Source organism: Haliotis rubra, unplaced genomic scaffold (assembly GCF_003918875.1).
Source record: "Haliotis rubra isolate DU_JTF1 unplaced genomic scaffold, ASM391887v1 Scf20, whole genome shotgun sequence".
Lineage (NCBI taxonomy): Eukaryota > Metazoa > Mollusca > Gastropoda > Lepetellida > Haliotidae > Haliotis > Haliotis rubra.
The window spans coordinates 96,705-124,587 of record NW_025766003.1 but is presented as its reverse complement, the minus strand read 5'-3'; the positions used below and the strand labels follow the sequence as shown (position 1 = coordinate 124,587).

At 38.4% G+C, this 27,883-nt stretch overlaps 2 protein-coding genes across 2 annotated transcripts; one reads left to right on the top strand and one right to left on the bottom strand.

Moving 5' to 3' along the window:
- The first annotated feature begins 547 nt into the window (after positions 1–547).
- LOC124275549 (ribosome biogenesis protein NOP53-like) lies at positions 548–11,845 on the top strand. Its single transcript, XM_046711121.1, is given in 15 exon segments — positions 548–686; positions 939–1,036; positions 1,523–1,622; positions 3,550–3,731; positions 4,121–4,191; positions 4,638–4,700; positions 4,703–4,735; positions 5,966–6,076; positions 7,422–7,592; positions 8,324–8,379; positions 8,863–8,982; positions 9,269–9,335; positions 10,192–10,268; positions 11,562–11,618; positions 11,754–11,845. Coding segments are annotated over 15 exon segments (1,341 nt in total). The 5' UTR covers positions 548–555; the 3' UTR covers positions 11,758–11,845.
- LOC124275548 (sulfur carrier protein adenylyltransferase-like) lies at positions 11,780–27,843 on the bottom strand. Its single transcript, XM_046711120.1, has 12 exons — positions 27,718–27,843; positions 25,386–25,515; positions 25,007–25,099; positions 22,517–22,637; positions 20,734–20,808; positions 19,962–20,079; positions 18,848–18,956; positions 17,464–17,526; positions 15,996–16,159; positions 15,408–15,455; positions 12,998–13,097; positions 11,780–12,444 (listed from the first exon to the last, which is right to left on the bottom strand). Exons 1-12 carry the CDS (start codon positions 27,805–27,807, stop codon positions 12,197–12,199), a joined length of 1,359 nt encoding a protein of 452 aa, XP_046567076.1. The 5' UTR covers positions 27,808–27,843; the 3' UTR covers positions 11,780–12,196.
- Positions 27,844–27,883: the final 40 nt, after the last annotated feature.

Below are 27,883 nucleotides of genomic sequence, written 5' to 3'. Positions count from 1 at the left end.
TCGAAATATGTCCACCCCGCAGTGAATGGGTACCCGGTAGGATGAGATGATAATGTGACTGTAAACCATCAAGCACAAGTACGGTTGTATATTCCCCAGGGAGCTGAGAATAAAAAATAAAAAATCGAGCGCTCACGTATCCATTGACACCTTTGAACACGCTCTTAAGGTGTAGATTTGTCGAATTGTTACACGTTTTAGTGTTGTTAATGAGTATGAGGTTATTACGAATTAATGACAATGATAAAAGAAACAGGAATGGGACACAGGTGTCATAATTCTACTCGGATCTTAAATTGATAGTCCGTGCGTTGGAGTTTGTCTGGTCAGTAATCGAGATTACTTCAGTAACAACTGGTTTAAATTAGATGAAATGATATTCAAATATTATTTTTTAAATCAAAACAAAGACGCATTCATTTGAAAATAACGTTCTTTAGAACAAATTATTTGCAAATTTATTCGGAGAGCCGAACACTTGAAAACAGTTGACAGGTTTTTCACATTGGCTCCATGAGTCCTTCCTGAATTGCCTCCCCTAGAAAGCAATACAAGATGGCTGCCTCCATCAAGACAAATCGCAAGAGGAAAGCTGTAGCGAAAAGCAAGAAAAAGGGATGGAAGAAAGTCGATATATCCGAGTTGGAAGATTTTCTAGAAGATGAGAGGTTACAAGAAAGGACTGGGTATGTGTTTTCATTGACGATTTATCTGACATTCAGTTTGTAACTTCGCCATGTCGTAACGATTTCACAACACGTGTTCTACGATTTAGTAAATACTCCATGCTCAAAGTAACCACACTCAGCAAATAACACGTGAATACACTGAAACAGATACGCTTGGATGACTCTCGAAGTATTTTACTCAAGACTGTTATAGGCCCCTTGTTATAGATCATGACTATTCGATGTCAATAATATTTTTCACTTTTTTAGTGGCCTTGTAGCTGACAAAACAGATGACAGTCTGTTCTTCGTGGACAAAACTGTGAAAGAAAAGCCTGAAAAGGAAGCTGATGACGAAGATCAAAAAGGTATGTCAAGTAGCAAAATTGTTTTAAAGCCGAATTGTAAATTATTACTTTATCAGCTGGTTAAACAGAATTATCGGAATTTGTTCTGAAAATAGTAAACATCATTGAACATGTTATTGATATAAATGATCATATTTGACCCCTTGATTCATACCTACATGTTTTTATTACTTAATCCCTGTTCATGTATATAAGTCTGTTCTGTGCTGTAGTACTTCACTCTTGCTTGACAACAGTATAAGAATCCATACCGAAACGTCGCATATAAAAGAAGTTGTTATCCATAAACAATCTTACTTTCTTACTTTTCATATTTGATCATGTTAAAATTATGATAACCATTTTTGTTTAGCACATGTTGTCACTTGAAAACTATATATGACATGAAGAAACTGAAGTATTAGGCAGGAGCTTGCTAAAATGTTATCTCAATTCTGTTATTTTTTCTGTTGCTTGTTCATGCTTGTATTGTATTCGAAATGGCAGGTGCTGTTCAAGTTCCTCTGAGGAAAAGCCAACGGAAAAATAGGTCACTTAGATGTTTTTCTAACCTTGAACCTGACCCACACACTAAACCAGCTCATATGTGAGTATCCAACTCGGTTCCATCATCCATTAGAGAAAAGAATCTTTCAGAGCAGTAATTGGTTACTTATGTTTAAGGGGTAATAATGCAGTTAAGGTAGCACAAGCTAACTGCAGGGCTAATCAGTTGAGGCTGTTGCTTATCATATATCAGTTGCCTCTTCAATCCATAACAGGGATTGGGATAGAGAACTTTGACAATGGGCCATTTTCAGGATTATTAGCCATTTTCTGAATTTAGAATGGGCCACTGCCCTTGTATCAATTGTAAACTTCAAAATTTCAATGGGCCATTTTTTATTCTAATGTGCAAAATGGCCCCTGCCTTTCCCAATCCCTGCCATAAGATGTGTTAGTATTAGTGTAGGTTAACTCTTATCTCTCATCCTGGCCCGTGCATAGCCTTCTATCTTTAGGGTTAGGAGGACTGTGAGAGGAAGATGCATGGTTTGATGTACCCGAGCTGATCACAGGCTAAGAAAAACATTATGTCCCTATTTTGCTCTGTTAGAGTTGCCTTCATTGTCACTTGTTGAAGCTTTTCATATTGAGGCCCCCAGGTGATTCCGAGTAATAGCTGGACCCAGGTAACCTATTGTCAAGGCTTGTGACTTGTTTTAGTTGATACTGTGTCATCATAGTCCAGTTTTGTCTGTTAATTATTTACAGGCTGCTGTCATATAGCTGTATTACATATTAGTGCGTAACACCGAGACTGGGGGGAAACACATACATTATTCACTTGGACATTTTTGCATTTGTTAATTAGTAGAGAGGCAACTGAATCTGTTGGTCAACTTGGTCAAATTGTATGCCTCTTCTTTCAGTCACTGAGTTGCCTAGCAGACTAGATGATTCATCACAAATAATTTGTTTTAACAGGATATGGCCTTTTAGCATTTTAAGTGAGATCCAGCAATATCACAATGCTTCTCATAACATGCTTTGGCAGCGGGTCCACATCAAAGTTGGTAAAGAGCAAAGTAATGATGTTTCGAGGAAACAATGAAACCAATTGAATAAACTAAAGAATAAAATCAACAACAGTATTCATAAAAGTTACGAAACGTACGTTATATGTTACTATTTTCAATATTTTTTGTGTGTAAGTTAAGTGACATCTTGGCTTTCCTCGCCTCGAACTTCACGCTCGGACACGATGTTTAATCAGGGAGAATAGAAGACTGTAGACAATCACAATCCTTAAAGCAGACTGTAGCAAAAAAGCGCCATTAGAAACCAATCTTTATCCAATAAAATCGCTTCTTACAACCGTGAAAATACCCTTGGCAAAGGTACAGTGATGTTGTTGATGTTCAGAACTTTCGAATGATACCCGCCATCAAAAGAAATGCCTCACATGTTATTAAAAAATGGAGGTATTTCCCACTGTTGTGTTTTATAATAATTTTCCGATTCATTATAAATGGAAAATATAAAAGGAAACGTCATGTTACAAATGGAAAAAATCACCGCATTTGTTTCATCGTTCAGGGTTTATCTGGACATTATAAATGTGTAAGCTTGCATTTTCATGAAAAATTAACTTATTTGAATTGTCGTTATATTATTTGAATAATATGATAAAAAACAACTAACGTATTTATAAACAGTAGGATTATACCTTTCAAATGGTGTATGACATGTAGTAGAAATAATGTTTTACAAGCTGATATTTTCCTTGATAAACACAGGCTTCATCTATGACCTCAGAGTCTCTGGGAGTTCCGTGTCATGGCAGTAAAAAGCCTCTGGTTGACTGGTGTTGAAGGAGTTAACAGTATATTAAATCAGTTGTTACATACAACAATAAAGTAATGAAAGATAGTTTCATTACCAATGGCCTACTTGTTTTGTTTGTGGGCTAGTGATAATTGAAGGTTACTTTTAGGTTTAATTCTAACCCTGGTACACCATGTTTGTTGAAGACCTCACAACATCCGGACCACTCCGAGGCTGTCTAAGCAGGAGAGGGAGAGGTTGGCCAAGAAGAAGCCGACAGCCAAGGAACTGCAGGCCCAGAAACAGAGCAAGGAGGCCAGAGAAGAGAGGATTAAAAAAACCAGAGTTGGCAGGTGGAACTTGAAAGTGAATGCAAACTTGTGGGATGGTGAGGGCTGGAGTCTTGTCTTGATCAGTCTTTGTTTGAATATGTTGAATTTCAGATTTTCGATTATATCTCATTCTAAATTTGCCTTGACATGCCATCACTGCCATTCTTCAGCTGACAACGCAGTGTCACAACTGAAATAGCTTCACTTAGTCCTTCCTTTCTGGGGACACTAATGGTGAATTGACTCGAGTCATTGCAGAGTTGCCTCCCTTGGGTAGTTTTGGCATGGTTTCACATTCCAGATTCACCTTGATAATCTTTCTTGTATGTCAGCATCATGTCAGTGTTTTTTTCTCCAATGAAGCTTACATACCTGATGTGACTGAAATACTGTGCGAAGCAGCAGTAAACCCACATCACTCACTCACTCTTAATTTGTGTTGCAGACCAGCCAGCTGACCAGGATGAGGATGGAGATGACCACTACCTACTGGTCACCAAGAAGAGGAGAGTTAATGTTAGTATAGTGTGGAAGAAATGTATTCATATTTCATGAACATTGAACACATATAATGTTGCTTTTACATAATTGTTTTTCGCAGTGAAGATCCTGGTTAGAATTGATCTTCAGTAACCCATGTTTGTCGTATGATAATGGTGAATTATGTTTTGTGAATGGTGGAGTGTCTGTGAAAGGCATGTTGTTTTGTATGTTACACACACCATGCATGTGACAGAACGTGAGAGTGCTAAATAGATTGGACAAGGCCATATACTCTGTTGATTGCAAATTGTCATGCTTGGACAAAACGGGAGCTCATAACTCCAATCACTGGTTTGTCTGACCCAGATAAGCAATGGTTCAGTACTCGTAATATTGCTGAGAGTTGCATTAAACAACACACACATCTGACTCTTGTGTCATACCATGGTATCAATAATGTCTTACTGCTTGTGTTACAGGTGCCGTCTTACTACCACAAGAAGACATCCAGTCTGCCAGCAGTAGAGATGCCCCACCCTGGCGCGCCTCCTACAACCCAGCTTATGACGACCATCAGGTAAGGAGTGTGAAAGTTTAAGTAGAAAGGTGATGTGGCTCTTGGCATAGGCACCATAAACCTCATTATTGGCAGGTGGTAATGTTACAGTTTAAGGGTGTCTTTAACTAGTGGTACAGCATGAGTAAGTTATGATGGCATAATCCTCATGGACCCCACACAGTTTAGGCTTTAAGAGCATCACCAGGCCTCTAACAGCCATCAGTGACCATCATGTTTTATTGAAATTCCAAGTTTTTACTCTGAAATGATACCTGATTATCATGGTCTGCAAAAGGTAGCATCAGGTACACTTTCTAATCAGCTAAGCAGAGGTACAATTAAGCTGCGTATCTGCGTAAATTACGCAAATATTTATGTGAAACCTCAATTCCTATTAAGTATATTGCGTACAAGTATGCTTGAATTTTTGTAAATACTCAATAAATATGATCTTAAACACAAAAATGTCAAATCTTAGCTTGCGTATCGGTACATAGATAAAATAACTGAGGTATACTGAGAGGTTCTATTTCAGCACATAAACTTGCCAACTTGCAGTCTTTCTTATCGTTTCTCATATTACAGATCAAATATAAATAACAAACTCTAAGATTTAAACTTTAATATATTTTTACAATAAATGAAAAATGGCAAAATATCCTATTGAGTTTCAGTGAGGTGAGTACAATTTATTTGGTTACTCAACGGAAAATTAGGATACCCAATTGAGATGAACACAAGCAAGTAAATAACTCAATGACCCAAACAGTTATCTGTAGCTCTGGCTAAGGCTTCTCCAGTGATTGTTACAGGTGAGCGAAACAAACTGGAAATATTCAAATCAAGTTGGTAGAGTCCGAGTATTAAGCTGAAGTCAGATTAACACAAGCACCCTCACATATTTAGGTTAGATAGGCATGGCTTAAATGCTGAGGAATGAGCTGATATGGCCTCTGGAGCTGCTGCAAATAAACAATGTGGCTATGATGAGAATTTGTCACCCTCAAATTCTTCAGCACTAGACACATCATATCCTTACAGTGTTGTTTAACCCCAAGGCTTTAATTAGCCCATGATAACCGGGTCATAGCATTCCAGCATAATGCCTCACTGCACTGAAAAGGGTGTTTAAGGTTGGCTGAATCATGTTTTCTCAGCAAGAGTGTATTTACTATCTGTCCACTTTGTTTGTGGAGTTACCATGGTTACTGTCTCTGTGACCCTGCCAATGATGTTTGCTATGTGCAGGATCTGCTGTGGAAGGCCCACGAGGTGGAGGTGAAGAAGGAGAAAGCCATACAGAAGCTATTCAATGCCCTGGATGCCAAGTTTCCATCCAAAGATGATGCACCAACACAGGTACTTGCTGAACATATCATGCAGTCCTTGTAATTGTTTAATTCAAAACAACACAAAAAATTATATCCATCCCTTGACCTTGCTTGTTGATTATTATCTGTTATGGATTGACGTTGTGATGCTGCTGGCATCCTAATTTCCTATATTCTCCATTGGGAAATTAAATTTGTGTCAGCTGCTGGATTTAGTCGACAGATTTGATGACATGGTTGATAGGCTGTTATAGTTGCTCAAAATGCCAAGGGGGGTGGAGTGTAGCCTAGTGAAGTCCTGGGTTCGATTCCCCACATGGGTACAATGTGTGAAGCCCATTCCTGGTGTCACCTGTCGTGATATTGCTGAAATATTGCTAAAAGTGGCATAAAACCAAACTCACTCACTCTATCCCAGATGAGGTTATTAAGAGACTGTAGTCATGTAGCTGGAATATTGCTGAGTGCTGCAGTAAACTTGTTATACAACAGCTCTACCATGATAAATATTTGATTCTGAATGATTAGTCAGGTTTCAAATCACTATAACCACCTTTTCTCAAAACAGGTGAATTTACATCTACATCAGGATAAGAGGGACTAAATCAGTGGCAATGAATTTGTGCTCATGATGTCAACCACTAGATTTTCCTGTCCAGATTGCATTATTTGTAGGCTGCCATCATACAATATAACAATATTGCTGAGTTAAACATGAAACAAAACTGACAAAGAAGATAATCACGGCATCAACTTTTGTTGATGGCAAGAACAAACACTCTGTCGAACCCAAATCACAATTCAAGGGGGGGACTTTGGTAGTAGCAAGGGTACAGTATGCAGAGATGCCAATCATTACGCTTATGGCGTAATTATTACGATTTTGACCATTAAATTACGCCATTACACTTAATCTGCGAAAATAACGCTTTTCAACTTGTTTTACGAAAAATCAATAAAGTGGATAAAATTTAACAGGGAAGTGTTTTATAACGCACAGGTGTAGGGATGCAGAAATGGCCTTGCACCGATAGGAATCGCTTACTCTTAGCATCGCACTCATTCCAATTAACTCGCAAGGAATTAAAGTATTTTGAGTAACGTTACCAACAATTTTCAATTTATGGAGCTTCATAATGATTGGTCACATGAGTTTCTGTCTGGAATCTTCCTTTCGTGAAAACGTGTACCATTTTGAAGCGATTGGCAGACAAGGACTACACTTTTTAAGTCCAAATTACACTTTTTGACCTCAAGTATTACACATAGGCCCAAAATAGGGTTGGCATCTCTGCAGTATGTTTATCTGTTGAGGAAAGGTGCTAATGAAGGTGTATTGTATGACCTGTATGGTGATGGTCCTTCTGTTTCAGCAAACATGGCTGGAAGAGATGTCTGCAGGGCTCCACACAGACCCCACCCGGGAGGATGAGGTCGCTTTGCCTGCAGAGGACCTTGACAAGATCTCAATCAACCCCCCTGTCAGGAGGGAGGACCTCAAGACAAGAAAACAGCGGCGGAAAGAGAGGGAGAGAAGAATTGAGGTTTGCAAATGCTAAATAAAGTTCACATACATACCTTCACCACAAATAGCTGCAGACCGCCTCCGTGGTGTAGTGGTTAGAGCCTCCGCCCGGAGAGTGGAAGGTCGCGGGTTCGATCCCCGACTGCGTCATACCAAAAGACGTTAAAATATGGTACTTATTGGTCCCTGTCTGGCGCTCGGCATTAATGGGTACAATAAGGACTGGTCGGCTCGGAGTCAGTATGATGTGTCTGAGTGGGGTATTCATGCTTCACTGCAGCATGGTATCTCAGTGGGCTAGCACTATTAAACCAGCTTTAGTCTGGGCTAGTACAAGCAGCCGCACATACACACGCATACACGTCGTCATATGAGCGAAATATTCTCAAGCACGATGAAAACCCAATTTCACCTCACCTCACAAATAGCTGCAACATTGCTGATGCGGCATACCTGTGGGGATTCTGGGTAAGCACATGGGTCTCCAGAAACCTATGCTTCTTGTAAGAACACTACTTATCGAGTTACTCTCAGGCATTTCCCAAAGTCGTGGTGTCATAACATACCAGTATGCTCTGCCAGACCGAAAAACATCTTGAACTAAATTGAGAAATCTAAATTCTACACATTTAAGGTGCAACGGTTACTGAATCTGGTACAATTTGAATTTGGGGGAAGGAGTTAGGTAGGGTGTGGTATTGCACATTCATCCATCTTGGGAATGAATATCTGTACTTCTCTTGATTTCAGGCGAAGAGGTTAGCCAGAGCTAAAGTGGTGAAGCAGAAGAAAAATGAATTCAACAGGTATTGTCTTCGATGAAATTCCTATATTGACTGGACAGCCTAATCCTGACGTTCATGGTGCTAGGTGTGGATGTAGGATCAACACTTGTAAATAGCTATCTGGTGTATAAGGCATTGTTGTGATTAGACTGCTATCAAGTATACAGCAGTGTAGTTTTGACTTGTTGCTGAGCATGCTACCATTCACTCTTTGCTAACATGTAGGTAAGATTGTCTTAAAACATGTATTGATAAGTGAAATTCTAGCAAATGAATGTGGGTTACTGGTTATTGCTTCACCTACCTGGTTCCTACTGGCTGCTGTCTATAATGCTTTGAAGGATGTTTGATGCATTCTGCTGTGTTGCATGTGTAGGGCTGTGATGCATTGTGTTGCAGGTTGACAGCCAGGATGCATTGTCTCAAGAATCCTGCAGGTTGAGAGATTCTGTAAAGTATGTTGCAGATTGAGGACTAGGATGCATTGTGTTGAGTATATTTCAGGCTGAAGTCCATAAAGAAAGAAATACGTAAGGAAGAATTGGCTATGGAAGAACGTGCCAAACGTAAAGAGGAAATGCTTGAGAAGAATAAGGACAAACCCAAGAAGCTTGGCAAATACAAGTATCCTTAACATCACTGCACTGAAATGTGTTTTGTTTCAGTCTTTATATTAAATATTTTTTGCTTTACAATATAAAAAGCAAAAAATTTAATGTAGGTGAAAAAAAATAAAATTCAACAAATAATTTTCGATGAGTGTTACTGATGAATAAGAAACTAAAACATTTTAACATGGCAAGATACTGAAGTACTGGACAGATGACCTACTCACGGCGGTGTTTATATATGTGCCACACAGTACACAGTTTAATTCATACATCTAGTCACAATCCTTGACCTAACCCAGATATGAAGATCCTGACGTTGACATTCAGCTTAGTGAAGAACTGCCTGGATCACTGAGGTTACTGAAGGTATGTTTTGTTTTGAAAATGCAGATGTAAGAGGTAAACATACCATGTATTTTCTGTCATAAGACTAATTTGAATTTACAGCAAGCTGTGCACATTCTTTCCAATAAATACCAATTTCAGTTTGAAGTGGATTAAAAATCAACTGTTTGAATTGGTGGTTATCATAAAATGATAAATGACCAATGATAATAAAGTATTTTTTAAGTTCATGGTAGAATGTAGAGGCACAGCAGCAGTGGAAGTTTTGTGCAAATTTGAAAAGCACATTACTGTGATCTGGTAAATAGGTTATTGTCTAGTGTCTATAATTGTATGTATAGTAGGGCTGTGCAATATAACTGGTTTACTGGTATTTACCGGTTCAGACATGAAAACGATACGTATTGTGATACGCCTATCAAAAACTGGTATTTCGACTTGCATTAGGAAAACTTCGCAACACTCGGAAATTTTCGAATATTTCCTTGTTTCATTTGTGTCAAATATTATTTACATTTTTATTTTGTCATGATTAAAGTTTGTTGTTAAATCTAAATTAAGCATAGTTATTTTGTTGTGGTTTTGCTTTATAAATCAAGCATTAACCCGATCATAAGTAGTTTTATGTTTAAAAATACTTCTTGCAATATATTGCAATACATTTCGCAATATATGCTTTCACATCGCAATATATCACAATATGAAAATTCTCTGCAATACCCATCCCTAATGTATAGTTAATATTGCATATGCATTCATTCTTCAGTACCATCTGAATCTGGTTGTAGATCTAAATGTTGTAAGAAGTCATATAGAAGTTCTCACACTTGTTTCTGAGCATGTTTTCATCTTGTTGTACTCAATACTTTCCTTCCAGCCTGAAGGCTTCCTCATCAAGGACATGTTTCACAGTCTACAGAAGCGGAACATCATTGAGACAAGGGAGAAGGCTAAGTGAGTAATGTTGTTCATGACCTTACTACCCGTAAAGATCCGTTAGAATGAACCTTCAGTAACCCATGCTTGTCGTAAGAGGCGACTAACGGGATTGGGTGGTCAGGCTTGCTGGCTTGGTTGACACGTCATCGGTTCCCAATTGAGCAGATTGATGCTCATGCTGTTCATCACTGGATTGTCTGGTCCAGACTCGAATATTTACAGACCGCCGCCATATAGCTTGAATATTGCTAAATGTGGCGTATAACTGAACTCACTCACTCACTCACTCACTCATGACCTTACTTCCTACTGGTTCCTTACAGGAATCTTGGATCACTTGTACGCAGTGCACGGCTGTTGTTATTTGCGACCTAGAGTCTTCTGTCATTGTTTAAGTTTACAAGTTCCTATCCTCTTGTCAGAGCTACAGATAACTTTTGGGGTCATTGAGTTATGTACTCGCTTGTGTTCATCTCAATTGGGTATCCTAATTTTCCTTTGAGTAACCAAATAAATTGTACCCACCTCACTCAAACTCAATTGGGTATTTTGCCACTTTCCATTAATTGTCAAAATAAATAAAGTTTAAATGTTATTCATATTGGACTACAAGTTGCCAAGGTCATGTGTTGAAATAGAACCTCTGAATATACCTCAGTTATTTTATCTATGCACTGGTACGCAAGCTGTGATTCGACATTTTTGTGTGCACGCATGTAAGATCAAATTTATTGAGTATTTACAAAAAGTCAGGCGTACTTGTACGCAATAGACTCAATAAGAACTTAGTTATCACATAAATATTTGCCTAATTTATGCAGATACGCAGCTTATCTGTACCTCTGTCCTGTCAAAGACAGCTTTGTGAAACGAGGACTAGCTTGTTCAGGGAGTCTTCCTATCCATGCAATGTAATGTAGCTTTAGTAATACTACTGTCATAATTGTTGCGAAGGATGTCATAGCTATATGATTAAAGTACGTATGACACTGTCTAGCAGATTGCCCAGGTCACCTACTCGGTTGATAGTTTCATCACAATACAAATCAGGGATTGTCTGGTCCAAGATCATTATATTTATGCGTAACTTAGTAAGGCATTATGGACGGTGGGGTAGCCTAGTGGTTACAGTGTTCGCTTGTCACGCTGCAATGCGTAAAGGCCATTTCTGGAGGCGTAAAACTGATCTCACTCACTAGTATGGCATTATTCAACAATGCCTTTCCTAGATAATTGACGCCATGCAACTGTGAAGTTCACTTGTTTGTCTTGATGCTGGGTTATCTGTGAATTCTTTCTGTTTTGCAGGAAACCAAAGAACAGGCGACCCAAATTCTTTGAGAGGAAGTCACACCGAGAAATTACGTGAGTATTCTATATTTGAAAGGATGAAGTTCATTAAGATGTAATATGCAGGGGTGTCATCACTATCTTACATCAATGCATTCTTCTTCGCAATGAATGACTGACCACAATTTTCACAATTTTTTTCCATTGCAGATAAAAATGACAACAAAACGCCAAAGTCAGAGAAATAACTCTTCCTTATATGTACATGGATGTGTAAATAAAATGACATATACATACAAGAATTCAATTGTTATTATCAATATCTACCCAATACATATTTGTGCAAGTCAACAATTGGCACCAAACCTATATGGGGAGATCTTCATGGTCTCAGACTATTTCCTCCTCTTGATCTGTGATGGCTCTTGTCTATGTACGTGATAATCATATCCTGGTTAAATTATGTGCATCAAAATCGTGGGGGGATTATTTTTATGTGCCAAGGAATGTTCCCGCAACCAAACCATGGAAAAGATGCATGTTAACACCTTAAGTGTAATTTTTCTACAAGTATCCCATCACAAGTGTTCCTCTCGGTGTCACATAACACGGTCCTTGTCCACCTGTCTGGCCCAGACCTCCACAGCTGTCCTTCAGTAAACGGGGAAATCCTTGTCCACCTGTCTGGCCCAGGCATGCAGGCCGCCACGGATGTCCTTCAGTGTTACATTACAGTCTGACAAGGAATCTTGAAGGGACCTGACTGCATTCTGAGAGTCATTACCTCGACGACAAACTAGCACAACTGACACTGGGCTGTTATCACTTGTCGACTGTTTCTTGATGGAGGCTTTCAACCTCTCTATACAATCACCTTTGTTTACTGAAGATATTGGAATATCTTAGATTGGCTAAGGAATGTCTAGACTTTGGCTTACTGAAGATACTGGAATATCTGAGATAGGTTTCTCTACAAATTTATAATCTTGTACTGCAACATGGGTACAAAAATCTCTTATTTCTCCATGTTTTTAAATATACTGAACAAACAGTAAGTGTTGACAACTATTTTTCTGAGATATTTTTAGGAAATTGTGTGCTCAGTCTTTACATCAACTGACAACCTACCAAAGTATTCCTTATCCTGTTTTTTCCCTCCGTACATGTATAATCTTATGTGGCACATATTAATTGCTAAAGTTCACTAGACTGTCCACCAATTTGCTGTTTTTAGAAAACATGATTAGCGTATATAACAAAACAATGTCAAGGGTGCAAAAAAGTAAGGTCAAATATGGCATTGTATCTATTCATAAGATCACGAAATTCAGAAAGTTACAATCTGTATGTGAAGCCAAGAGTAGCAGATAATTACTGTTAATCAGGTCCTCCACAGATTATATGACAGTGATTGTTGAATAATAGAGGTTGGTGCTTGTAGATCATAAGGATACTGACTGATGGGTGTGGTAGTTGACAGATGCCCATCTCCACTTCTGTCCGTACGTCCACCAATACGTGAGGTGACCGCTTCACTAGCATCTCTTGGTAAACCTGTCATGCAGAACGACAACAACAACCCAAATGAAGGGTGCACAGGACAAGCATTAGCTGGAAAGGGCTTTACATTACAGTGAAACATTCTAGCCTATTCAAACTGGTGAGGTGAGGAGAAATTGGGTGTAACGTCGTGCTGGAGAATATTTCGCCCATATGACGACGTGCATGCGTGTGTATGTGTATGTGTATTTGCGGTTGCTTCTACTAGCCCAGACTTAAGCTGGTATTATAGTGCTAGCCCACTGAGATACCATGCCGCAGTGAAGCATGAATACCCCACTCAGACACATTATACTGACTCCGAGCCGACCAGTCCTTGTTGTACCCATTAATACCGAGAGCCAGACAGGAACCAACAAGTACCATATTTTAACGTCCTTTGGTATGACGCGGTCGTTGGATCAAACCCGCGACCTTCCGCTATTCAAACTGGACCATAACAGGACTGACTATTGATATATATTGAAAAGATCAATAATTGTCAACTAAATATCGATTGATTATTGATAAATATCGGAAAAGAATTTTCAGCACAATTTTTATATCAATAATCATCAATAATACTTCCCGTTGATGATATTTCTGATTATCAAATTGTTTTAGCCAGCCCTACATCATGACATGCCAACACAAGGTATGCCATGTGGCGGTTGTTTGTGGAGTGCATGTTTTACCTGACTGATCACCTTGACATTGAATGTCATTTGAAGGACTGCTGTGTTACAGGACTAGTAAATAGAAGTTTCATGTTTATAAAGAAGTGTGCCTCTGAAACTGACAATGGATGAACCATGTTTAGCAGAAACCTAAACAGTGAGACTTTGAGTACAGGAGTAATTAACAATAGCATTAATACTTAAATACAAGCATTCATACAAAAGCCAGCAGTAACTATATTAGCTATTTTTCTCACAAGACATTGACCTTGAACCTCATGCCATGTGTCACAAAAATTCCCCAGGATATGTGAGTGAGTGAGTGAGTTGGGTTTTACGCCGCACTCAGCAATATTCCGGTTATATGGCGGCGGTCTGTAAAAAATCGAGTCTGGACCAGACAATCCAGTGATCAACAGCATGAGAATCAATCTGCGCAACTGGGAACCGATGACATATGTCAACCAAGTCAGCGAGCCTGACCACCCGATCCCGTTAATCGCCTCTTATGACAAGCATGGGTTACTGAAGATCGATATTCTAACCCGGACCTTCACGGGTCCCAGGATATGTTATCCTCATTGTCAATAACAGGTGTTTTAGCCCCCACTAAAATATCACTGTCAGAAATTCAGACAAGCACAAAATAATAACATTTTTTCTAATTACACATGAAATGTAATTACTAGTTCCTATAATCAATATCAGATTGTTTTCACTGCAAATTCAATCCAAAACCAAAACTCTGGAACAGTGTGCAGCCTTAGTACAATATCACAATACATGTTACCATAGCAACCTATATGCCATTATTGTATTTGTAATATGTGTAACAAAGCATTGTAATATCTGAACCCAAGCACTGGCACATCAACCACAAGAAGTGATAAACAACCATCCTGAAACATATCCAATTAAATGGATAACAACATATTGTATATTCAATATCAGTGAATTTTTAATCTCCCATTTCTGTTTAATTATCTATGATGATATTGATAACTATTGTCTCCTTTATTATTGTGTATAAATATATGTACATTTATGTGATGAAATTGCCTTTTGTTTCAACACAATGAATCAAGAACAATGATAGGAATTTCAATAAAACTTATAATAATAAAACATGACCCTAATAGTCTACTGAAATTATATTTCTAATCAAGGTGAAACATTTATTGCTGAATATAGGATCCTGGCCAACTGGTGCCTTGGACACAGTGTACAGCCTTTCTCTGTATGTTTGGTTAACATACATCAATACGTTTATACGTTTTATACAAACTTCTAATATTCATTCACAAATAAATAATTTATACCTTATTATTATTCTTATTATAGGATATTTATATAGCGCACATATCCAGGCAACTAGTGCATGCTCAAGGTGCTGGTATTTTTCCCTCGATCATTGGATGTCAATCTTAAGGGCACATCGTATTATCAATCTCAACTCCCTGGGGAGTATACAACCCTTCCTTTTATTGTTAGTATTTATGTTTGCAAACTTGTGGAATGGACTGCTTATTTAGTTATGATTCTAATTTTAAAATACCAATCAGTTCACACTGAATTTGATAAACTTGTATGCAATATTAATTGAAACTTTTTAAAATGAATCTTTAACATTCCAACAGATTATACTTACTTTTGGGGAGATTCTCTCTGTGTCATGTAATACTGTTAGGGCATGTTCCTGAAACAATTTCACAATTCATAACTGAAAACTGTTTAGATGGTAACATATCTTAAGTTCTTCTAGATAGAAAGTTTACAACCGATATTGGAGATCTTTGAACTATCTACTCTCATGCGTCTGTGCCTTTAGCCACTAGTCCAAAACCAGATTCAAGTAAAATTCTGCAGACTGGTGTAGTCGGAAATATTTTCCCATATATTAGAATAACACTAAAACTGACATATAATGATGTCAGAGCCAAGTTTGGACGGACAGCCTGAAGAAGTTTATGCTACAGATGAAAGTTGTACCAGATGTAATGAGTGGCTGAGTTGATTTAATGTAGTTTGATTTTTTCACATTTACATAATGGTGTGTTAACCTAACATTTCCTCATTAGGGTCAAAGTACTTTGTTTGAAGTGCTGGAATTAAAGATAATGCTTCCCACACAACACCAGCAGGAAAAATGTCACGGTGAGACTTATGAGTTTGTGAGTCGTGAGGCTGCACTACTTAAGACCTTCTGGTCCATCATCATAAACACTGCCCTCATCACCTTGTCAGAAGCTCTGGCCCCACAGAACTGTTCATAGTCGATGAGCTGGGTGATGGAGGGGTTGTCTCCACACACTGGACACTGCGGCTGTCGGGGACGTAGTTTGATGGTGCGGAACATCCCGTCCAGGGCATCAAACAGCAGCAGGCGCTGGCTGAAACTGGCTGTAGGGGGCTAAGGAACGGTGCATCACTTCTGTCATTACATTATGATACTGATCCGGGTTAGAAATGATCTTCAGTAACCCATGTTTGTTGTAGGAGTCAACTAACGGGATCGGGTGGTCAGGCTCACTGACTTGGTTGACACATGTCATCGTATCCCAATTGCGTAGATCGATGCTCATGCTGTTGATCACAGGATTTCCTGGTCCAGACTCGATTACTTACAGACCGCCGCCATATAAATGGAATATTGCTGAGTGCGGCATAGAACTAAACTCACTCACTCACATGATGTTACTGCTGTAATTATTTCTCTGAAGGAGATGCAATACATTTATATATGTTTTTGAGTTCCATGACATGACTTGTTTGCTCTGATCTGTCCCAAATTTGTGATGCTAAGATGGCTGTCATTTAAAAATCACAAAAGATTCTGTCTTTATAGGTGATACAACAAAATACAGACAGATGAGACAGTTCATTGTAAGACATTGTCACAACATGCCATCAAAGCACTCCGTCTGACCACTCGATCCATTTGGTCACCTCTTTTGACCAGCATACATTCTTTTATTGGGGTCAACTGGATTCCCCAAACGGTACATCATTGATAGTTGGTGTGTTCAGGTTACTTCGGGGTCAATCAAACCTACATCTATAGTCTGTTTGCAGTGAAAACGTACCGATGAATTTCACTTTAAACAAATAAGTAAATCAAATAAAGTGAAATTAAGATTGCGAATTCTCATAATTTTACCTTGCCAATTGAACATTTAAATCTCAGAATTTTATGCAAATTAGGATAAAAGTTGTTTAACAAACAATCATAGATTCAAATTGCTATTAATGGTTTGTATTACAATGGGGTAAGCGCAGTAGTTGGAACAGTGAAACAAATGCACGTGCGGTACGTGAAGAGCGTTAACTTATAACAGCCCTTGTCGTTTTCGGTGTTTCATTTGATGTGCAAACCCCCTTGTAATACAAACCAATAATAGCCATGCGAAACTATGATCGTTTGTTAAACAACTTTTATCCTAAGTCGAATAAAATTCTGAGATTTAAATGTTCAATTGGCAAGGTAAAATAATGAGGATTCGTAGTCTTAATTTCACTTTATTTGTTTTACTTTTTGGTTTAAAGTGACATTCATCGGTACGTTTTCACTGCAAACAGACTATAGTTTCAGCTTCTGCCCAGTTTCCTTGAATAGCTCATCCCGAAGTTGACCTATGACACACCAATACATCACTGGTAACCATAATGACACACCAATACATCACTGCTAACCATCACAAGGATACTGCCTATCTGCGCCATGATCTTCACTGCTTCCAGGGCTTGCAGACACCCAATGATCCCCGGGACTGTAACAAGAACATGTTGTTACACTAACACAGAGTTAGATCCACCATTTTGTAAAACTGGACCACACGATAACAAAGTCATACAGTGAGGTGAGGGGAAATGTTTGGGTTTTTTAATAATAATAATAATAATAATATAGATCATTTGTAATGCTTTGACTCCACAACACTTGGCCATGCTCTAAGCGCAAAACACAAGACAGTCAGTAGCTTAAGAAAAAGAAATGTCTTTAGATGAGATTTGAAACTTGAGCGAGTTGGAGCAGATTTGATGTCTGTAGGAGAGAGTTCCACAGGCAAGCAGCTGAATGTTTGAAGGATCTATGTCCGAAAAGTTTTGAGTTTATATGGAGGCACAACAAGAAGTAATTGATCGGCAGATCTGAGATTCACGGGTGAGACAAGGGCTTGGAGATAGAGTGGAGCAGTTCCATTTAGTACTTGGTAAGTTAGAGTTAAAATCTTAAACTCTATTCTTTCCTAATTCTCGACCAGTGGAGAGACTTCAATGCAGGCTGGATATGACCTGATAGTTTTGTGCGTGTGATAATCCTGGCATGGCGTGTTCTGCAGTTTCTGCAGTCTGTGAAGTTGGTCACTGGTAATACCAATCAAGAGACTATTGCAGTAGTCTAACCGCTAAACAATACTAGGGATCTCATCAGTGGCAGTGGTGTTTCTAGTAAGGAGGTGACGGATAGAACCAATAGACATGCGGGCACATGTGAACATGCATCAAACTGTAGTGGTCTTGACAAATGTTGTTTTTAAGTACTATTCCACTAAGAACTTTGATCCCCGTATTGAATTTGACTTTAAAAGTCCCTATTTCATCCCCAAATGCTGAGCCTTAGGAAAACAGGTATCATGTCTTACTGGTCTTGGTTTGACTCGGCCAGGGATCAAACCACTGTCATTTCACTCTCTCTGGGTAGATGCTTTATCCACTAGGCCATGGTGGATGTCAGTCACAAAGTGAACATAAATACACAATAAGCAGACGTGGAGCAGTTGTTGGTGGCGGTTTCGGGAGGGGGAGGTTTGTAATAGTCTTGTGGTTGTTGTATATGGTGCTATACTGACCTACTCCCAGCACACCACCCTCGGAGCAGTTAGTGACTGTTTCGGGAGGGGGAGGTTTGTAATAGTCTTGTGGTTGTTGTATATGGTGCTATACTGACCTACTCCCAGCACACCACCCTCGGAGCAGTTGGTGACTGTTTCAGGAGGAGGGGCAGGTTGTTGTATATGGTGCTATACTGACCTACTCTTGTTGGTTGTTGTTTGTAATAGTCTTATGGTGCTATGGTGCTATACTGACCTACTCCCAGCACACCACCCTCGGAGCAGTTGGTGACTGTTTCGGGAGGGGGAGGTTTAGGAAAGAGGCATCTGTAGCACGGTCCCTTTTGGTGGTTGTACACCGTCAGCTGGAAGAACACAACATGAGCTTCAAACTTCCAGTTACTGGCTGACATGTGAGATAGAGCTTTCTTTCATACCATACAAACATCCCACACCTCCATACAAAACAATACTATCAGATTTGTACAGAAATATGTAAAATATTTTTAATTAGTTATTATGCAGCTGATCAAATTTTTTCAGAATTAGACTGTTCATATTAACAGTGCATGTTTTTGAAATTAAAAACAGAAAAGACTTGGTGTCAGGCATTTGAACATCTGAATCACTGTCATACCAGTAAGGTTGCAGAAAACATAAATATAGTGTATCCAGTGAGTCAAACATTAGTCAAGCAGGGCCTTTATCCTACCTGGTCAAGTGAATCATGAGTGTTGTCCCATGTGCCAGAAATCCTTACATCATAACACAACCAGTATTGTTCAATATGGCACACATGTCCCTATGAAGTGTCACTTATGATGGATGATTAATAATATACGACAATAAATATCAATGACAATTAACAATATCAGAGAACTGGCCAATATTATGTACATTTTATATCTCTGTGTGAATCAACTTCATGCATATGTCAAACTGACATCCAATATCAGAGATATTCATATCATTATCTCATGAAATATACGAACAAATAAATGAAATACGTCACAATGCAATACAATAAAAGTTTGACCCTGATATTGATGCAGGCTAAAGTCAGAAAATTGTTAGAAAATGAGAAGTCATCAAAAGAATCAATAACCTTCAAAAGCATGGGCAACCTATAAAATGAAAACAGGTCTTCAAAAGCGTGGAAAACTCATAAACGACAACAGACAGGACTCCAAAAGCATGGATAATCCATAAACAACAGACAGGTCTTCAAAAGCACAGACAACCCATAAAATGACAAGACAGGTGTTCAATAATAAACAACCTATGAAATGACAACAGTTTATATAGGTCTTCATAATCTGTAGCCATACGCCCATTGACAACTGTGACATGGCCGACTGTCCCGTACTCACCTGCCCCTCGAACCTCAGGGCGCTACCCGACACCAGGGACTTCCCTGCCATCACGCAGGCATCGCTCAGCAGGTAGCGGGTCGCCACATTGTCACTGGCATCCAACACAACATCATACCTTACAAGTTTAGGGGCACAACGAAACACTTGTATGTAAACATCTATCACATTGGGGTGAGTGAGTGAGGTCTAGAATTAGTTGATGACATGTAAAGGTTACATATGGATAACAAGAGTTAGCCAACACAGACTGGCAAATTAAACATGTTTGCCATTTGTGCTTACATGCAACACATATGTTGTTGTTACTTAGATCCTCTGCACATCATTCAAATGGTGACATAATTTTGTAGCAGATCCCCTGACGTAAATAAATCTTGCCATTTAAACTAGACATTATCTCACTGGATGTAATCGACGAAGCGGTTTCAGAGCCACTCAAATGTCAAAACACAGTTTGAAAACACAAAAGCTGGACAAATTATTGGTTACAATAGAGACAGATACTATTTGTTGCTAACAGTTTTTGGATCACAAAGATTCTAGAGCTATGCCAGTCATAAGTCTAAGCAAAACTAACAGTTAAAAATGTCTGCAGCTGAAGAAACTGTGCAGATTAGGATCTTGTTTAGATTGCCCAGAACTGCATTATTAGAGCAAATCTGCAGTAATACAGCTGGAATATAGGTAACTGTGCTGTGAAGCTGTAGTCTTTCAGTCACAAACATGAACCACCCATCGTGGTCACAGACACAGAGGTCAAGAAGGATACTGTGAGATGATGTCCAGGGCATTTGAGCTGTCCAGCTGAAGTCGATACGGAACATACTGTACTGAAGAGTTCAGCCTGTAACATAGCAACCAGACATATTCTGATTAATTGGTACCGGTAATGCTGTGACATTGACACAAGGAGGCTGAATTCTTAGAAGACATATTGTCAGAGTGAGATGGCTGCATTTAACAGTAATGGAGATAAGGTTTTCAGAAATATTTGCATTCAACAGTAATGGAGATAAGGTTTTCAGAAATACATGTATTTGCAGTCTGTCAGCTTACTTTTTACAGTGGACGTGTAATTCACAAGAACATGTGAAGTACTGAATGGCCAAGGACCATCATCATCAGTAATGAGTTGAGAGACACAAATGATCGAGAATCACACCAACTTCTCTTTTGTTCAAAAGGGGTGGTAGGATAGCCTAGTGGTTAAAGTGTAGTCACTCGTCACGGCAAAGACCCGGGTTCGATTCCCCACATGGGTATAATGTGTGAAGCCCATTTCTGGTGTCTTCCGCTGTTATATTACTAAAAGCAGTGTAAAACCCAACTCACTCACTCCATTAAAGTTCAAAACACCGAGGCTTTGTTAACTAAAGATGTCAGAAAGGTCTGCAAAGCATTGTGAGTGAGTGAGTTTAGTTTTACGCCGCACTCAGCAATATTCCAGCTATATGGCGGCAGTCTGTAAATAATCGAGTCTGGACCAGACAATCCAGTGATCTACAGCATGAGCATCAATCTGCTCAATTGGCAACCGATGCAAAGCATTGTGATACAATAGCATAGAAACAGTATCTCCAAAGTGATATTGCTTCCCAGATAGCAGGTACCAACATTGGCCCAACGTTGGCAAAACCATTGCCAACATTGGGCCAACGTCTGAATGCTATCTGGGTTGATCTCAGCCACCCTATCTCTCCGATGGAATCCAGTTTAGGAGGATTAGGCCTGTTTCACCCAACAGCTGCTCACTGAACACAGACTTACGACAGCAACACACAAATATCGCACTGTGAGACAGCAATAAGCTGGATGTTCTAAGTGGCATCTGTGCAGTACAGACTGTTAAAGAAACAGCACAAGTTGCAAGTTTACATGCTACATACCCTGAGTACCAACACTACTGTCATCTTTAGTTCAGCAGGCTGTAAATGTAGACTACAGTTATGTATACTGGAAGTGCTACCAGTAACATCAACAACCTCTCAGGGCTGATACCCCTGAAGGTCCGGGTTAGAATGAACCTTCAGTAACCCAGGCTTGTCGTAAGAGGCGACTTAACGGGATCGGGTGGTCAGGCTCGTTGGCTTGGTTGACACATGTCATCGGTTCCAAATTGCGCAGATCGATCCTCATGATGTTGATCACTGGATTGTCTGGTCCAGACTCGATTGTTCACAGACCGCCGCCATATAGCTGGAATATTGCTGAGTGCGGCGTAAAACTAAACTCACTCACACTCACTCAGGGCTGATCATCATGAGGCAGTATTCAGTATCATGTTTACATTTCTCACATTACAATTTCTCTTAGTTCACAGAGTTTCAGATTCATTTTCTATGACACTGACTGATGGTTATCCAAAATGCCCTGAAGATTGTGTTCAAATTTGGTATGAATATAGGAATGTACTATCGAAAGTTGATCAAATAAATATTCCACACTAATAGATTTTACTTTCAAATGACATCTTGGATCACAGAAGAGTGTATCTACATTACTGGACAAGCATCTCTGTGTTGCTGTGTGTAGAACACAAGGATAATACTCCCCTCTTGCATGCATGTGTGGCTGATGCCGACTTGGCAACACCGACTCTGTCCTCTGTGTGTAGCACCTGACGATGCAAGTTACTCAGCTCCACCTCATCGTAGTCTATAACACCCAGCTTACCTGAAATACATAAAATAATACATAGCCATGCATCGCAAATATACAGGTACATCACACTAGCTTCAACACACAATACAATTACATGTCAAACTAGCTTACCAAGCTCTAAATAAGCTGCATATATGCATGGCATATGTTGACAAGTAAACATAGCCCAATTAACTTTCAGTTCCTTGAGTATAACTATGATTGATATCCCTGTTTTGAGTGCAATGCATGGACATGTCTCAATAAAAAGTCTGAAAACAGCATCGCAAGAGGAAAGGTGCCTAAACAAGGTCCACTAATTGCAATGAAAATACACACTCGGCTGGAATCAAAGGAATATAGAAAAATATTAAATAAAAACTATATATACACATTCATACATCACACACAACGACACATCATATTATACATTACCATACATTCATACATCACACACCAACCGACACATCACATGATAATACATTCATATACATTCATACATCACACTACATTCATATACATCACAAATATACATTCATACATCACACTACTTAACATTCATACATCATAATATACATTCATACATCACACCAACGACACATCACAAATATACATACATCATCACACAACGACACATCACATGATACATTCATACATCACACAACGACACATCACATGATACATTCATATATCACACAACGACACATCACATGATATACATTCATATCACACAACGACACATCACATGATACACATATATATCATATACACATCACCGACACATCACACGATACACATGATACACATTCATCATCACAACACACATCACACGATACATTCATACATCACACCAACGACATATCACATGATACATACATCATCATCACCAACGACACATCACATGATACATTCATACATCACACCAACGACACATCACATGATACACATTCATATATCACACCAACGACACATCACATGATACACATTCATATATCACACCAACGACACATCACATGATATACATTCATACATCACACCAACGACACATCACATGATACACATTCATACATCACACCAACGACACATCACATGATACACATTCATACATCACACCAACGACACATCACATGATACATTCATACATCACACCAACGACACATCACATGATACACATTCATATATCACACCAACGACACATCACATGATACACATTCATACATCACACCAACGACACATCACATGATATACATTCATACATCACACCAACGACACATCACATGATACACATTCATACATCACACCAACGACACATCACATGATACACATTCATACATCACACCAACGACACATCACATGATGATACACATTCATACATCACACCAACGACACATCACACATCACATGATACACATACATCACACCAACGACACATCACATGATACACATTCATACATCACACCAACAACGACACATCACATCACATACATTCATACATCACACAAACGACACATCACATGATACACATTCATACATCACACCAACGACACATCACATGATACACATTCATACATCACACCAACGACACATCACATGATACACATTCATACATCACACCAACGACACATCACATGATACACATTCATACATCACACCAACGACACATCACATGATACACATTCATACATCACACCAACGACACATCACATGATACATACATTCATACATCACACCAACGACACATCACATGATACACATTCATACATCACACTAACGACACATCACATGATACACATTCATACATCACACCAACGACACATCACATGATACACATTCATACATCACACCAACGACACATCACATGATACACATTCATACATCACACCAACGACACACCACATGATATACATTCATACATCACATTCATACATCACTACCTTACACATATACCTGAAATATACATGAAATATACACATTCATATACATCACACTACTTACCTGAAATATACATTCATACATCACACTACTTTACCTGAAATATACATTCATACATCACACTACTTACCTTACCTGAAATATACATTCATACATCACACTACCTTACCTGAAATATACATTCATACATCACACTACCTTACCTGAAATATACATTCATACATCAACCTACCTTCTTACCTGAAATATACATTCATACATCACACTACTTTACCTGAAATATACATTCATACATCACACTACTTTACCTGACATTCATATACATTCATACACTCACTTTACCACATATACATTCACCTGAAATATACATTCATACATCACACTACCTTATCTGAAATATACATTAATAATTCACTTGTCAGGGATAGACAGCCCTGTCAATCAGAACCCACCCCAGGTGAGAAACATACCTATCCCTGCTGCTGCCAGGTAGATTGCAGCTGGACATCCCAAACCACCAGCGCCAACAATCAGTACAGAGGACTTCTGTAATTTTAACTGACCTGAAAAAAAGACTTAATACTCACAAATCTCTCAAAGGCAAATGCTAGGAAATAGATTCACAACTGACTTTCATGAAGGTAACTATTAGTGTTTGTATTTTGAATAAAAACTATATATCAAGTGAAAACAACCATATTTCATTATGCTAATATTTGGATATAAATTAAGCTGTTGTGAAAGAAACAAGAATTTGCAGGAAAACTGATACAATTTTTATTGCAGTGTGATGTAACCATGGTAACAATGGAGGACTAAAAGCATAGAAAGTTGTAAACTTTATCTCACCTGGAACACCTATCTCAGGAAGAATGAGCTGCCTGCTGTAACGACCAATACCTTCTTTTGTCAGCTCAGCGACTCTTTTGCTTGTTTCCGTTGATGGACCACTTACTTCAGTCACTGTTTCAAAATCAGCCTGAATTCAAGGAAACAAAAAATATTGTGCTTACACCATGTTGTATTGTTTCATCTATTTTACTGTAATCTGTGTATGAAACTTACTTCTTTGTAATGTGAAATAGTTACACTGATTTACTGTACAGCTGAGTTGGCTAAATTCATAAAGTGTGTTGGAAAATTTGTACTTAAAGGTGAGATCAGGCTAGTCTACCAGGCTTGTTTTCCACTGTCTAAACATGTTAGAACATTTGTCATAATCTATTATATGGTCTCTGGTAATAGAAAACAAAGGTATATATACATTTCTGGGGGTTTTTAATATAGTTTTTTACAACTTGTCAAATTTGATATACTTCATATTAAAATTCTGATAAGATGTTTGTTGATCTGTTTAACAAAGTATATTTAAACAAATGCAAGCTCATGCCAAACTTAGCATGTCATCATGTGACTGGAATTGGCTGTTTCACTCATTCACTGTACAGGGAGATAGCGTTCAAATGCAAAGGAGATAATTGCATAGTCGTCAAAAACAGGGTGCTGGGGTAAAAAGGAATGAATTAAAGCGAGTATTGTTCATATTGTTTCAAACATTCAAGTGTTTTGGGGTATAATTTGTTTAGGGAGACAGTGTTTACGTGGGCTGAACCAGTTCATAGGCGCTGTAAATTAAGTAGCCCATACTGGTATGTAGAGCGGTGATTTAAGTAGATGTGTATAAATAATTGAATAATAGTATTTTGTAAACATATTAATTTTGATAATTACTTGGATTGTGTGTATACTTGAAGTTGTTATGCTTTGTTTTCAGTGATCTGAAACTAAGGACAGCTAAGGACAAGAAAAGTGTGATTGAAGAGTGAGCAGAATATTTTCCATTATCTTGTCTAGATTTGTTTATTTGTATGAATATATTTGTATATACTATAAGTGTTTGTACAGGTAATCTTTGTCTGTGGATCAAACAAAATTAGTCTACTCATTATAATTTTCAACAAGAAAAATAATGAAATTGTTAAACAGTTTTCACTGTCATTTAGGTTATCGGTGGATTAAAATAAATTAGTCTACTCATCGAAAACAGGTTGCACTGAGTTGTTGTGAATGTTAATTAGGAAGTGGTGAGTTGTTTTGATTGTGAAATACTGTGTATATTGAAGTGTTTGTTAATTATTTTTGTCGGTGACCTTATCCTTCTTCTCTACTGCTACTTCTCTTCTGGTCTGTGTAGTTGAATGTTGATAATTGATGTTTTTTTTCATCACTGATCATACTTACCTAATATATATTTATTTCACAAAACTCAATTTAATATAAGCTGGTAATGAAGGAGGAAGAATTCGTCAGACCTGGCCGCTCGCGAAGCATGTTTTTCATCACCGATCATACTTACCTAATATATTGTTTACATAATATCGATTTTCATCATCAATGATGTTGAAGTTTCCCATTTTACTAACGTCTACGATTCCACCGCTTAATCTGCCTACGAATCCACCGGATTTCCACGTCTACGAACCAGTCTGATCTACGATTGTACGAGTTCACCAACAGCCGTTTTTCTTATTGAATATTTAATATGTTCACGCAAGACTAGCTACAAACACTGGAGTAATGTACATGATTTAAGATTTAAAGCAGTCTTTGCCACTTTAAATAGAAAAAATAAATATCGTAATAAATTCACGATGTCATCTTGATAATCGATTTTGATGCAGATCGACATACGGTCCGGTCCGTCCCATACAGTTTTCCGTACTGTCACAACTGATATATATCGCACTATAAAAACTTGCATAATCGTAGCCCAACAAAGCCTTAATGGGACCTGCTTTTTAAAACTTGCATCAGATACGTGTGCTTACAACTTTCTGTGTATATAGTTGTGAAGAAATCGTGAATTTATTACGATATTTTGCTCCCATCACAGAGAAGGTTCCGATAATTGGCAATATATGACTGAGCCTTCGAAATAGTCTATATTTTATTACATTCTATTATATAAGAATGGCATATATGATATCAAATTCATGCATTAGTACAGATGTCTCGCTGATACAGAATATTGACAAACGTTCTACGTTCTACGAAAAGTTCCCTATTGACGAAACATTTACACTGTAGAGTTATCTACCTTTCTCGGCTCCCTGGCAGAGACATTTGTCTTTCCGTCTGATTATGCACATATCTTAAAGGTAACAACGAGATAACAAGGTACCTTGTCTTCCATTGCTGCTCTCAGTCTCTCAATTTCCTTGTCTTTGGCCTCCAGCTCCAGTTTTAAGCGACGTATTTCCACCTGTTCCATGGTAAAACGTGCCGGTGCTTGGTCACGTGACTGAGAGACATTCATATCTCTTTCGATAGAAGAGTTCCATTTGTTT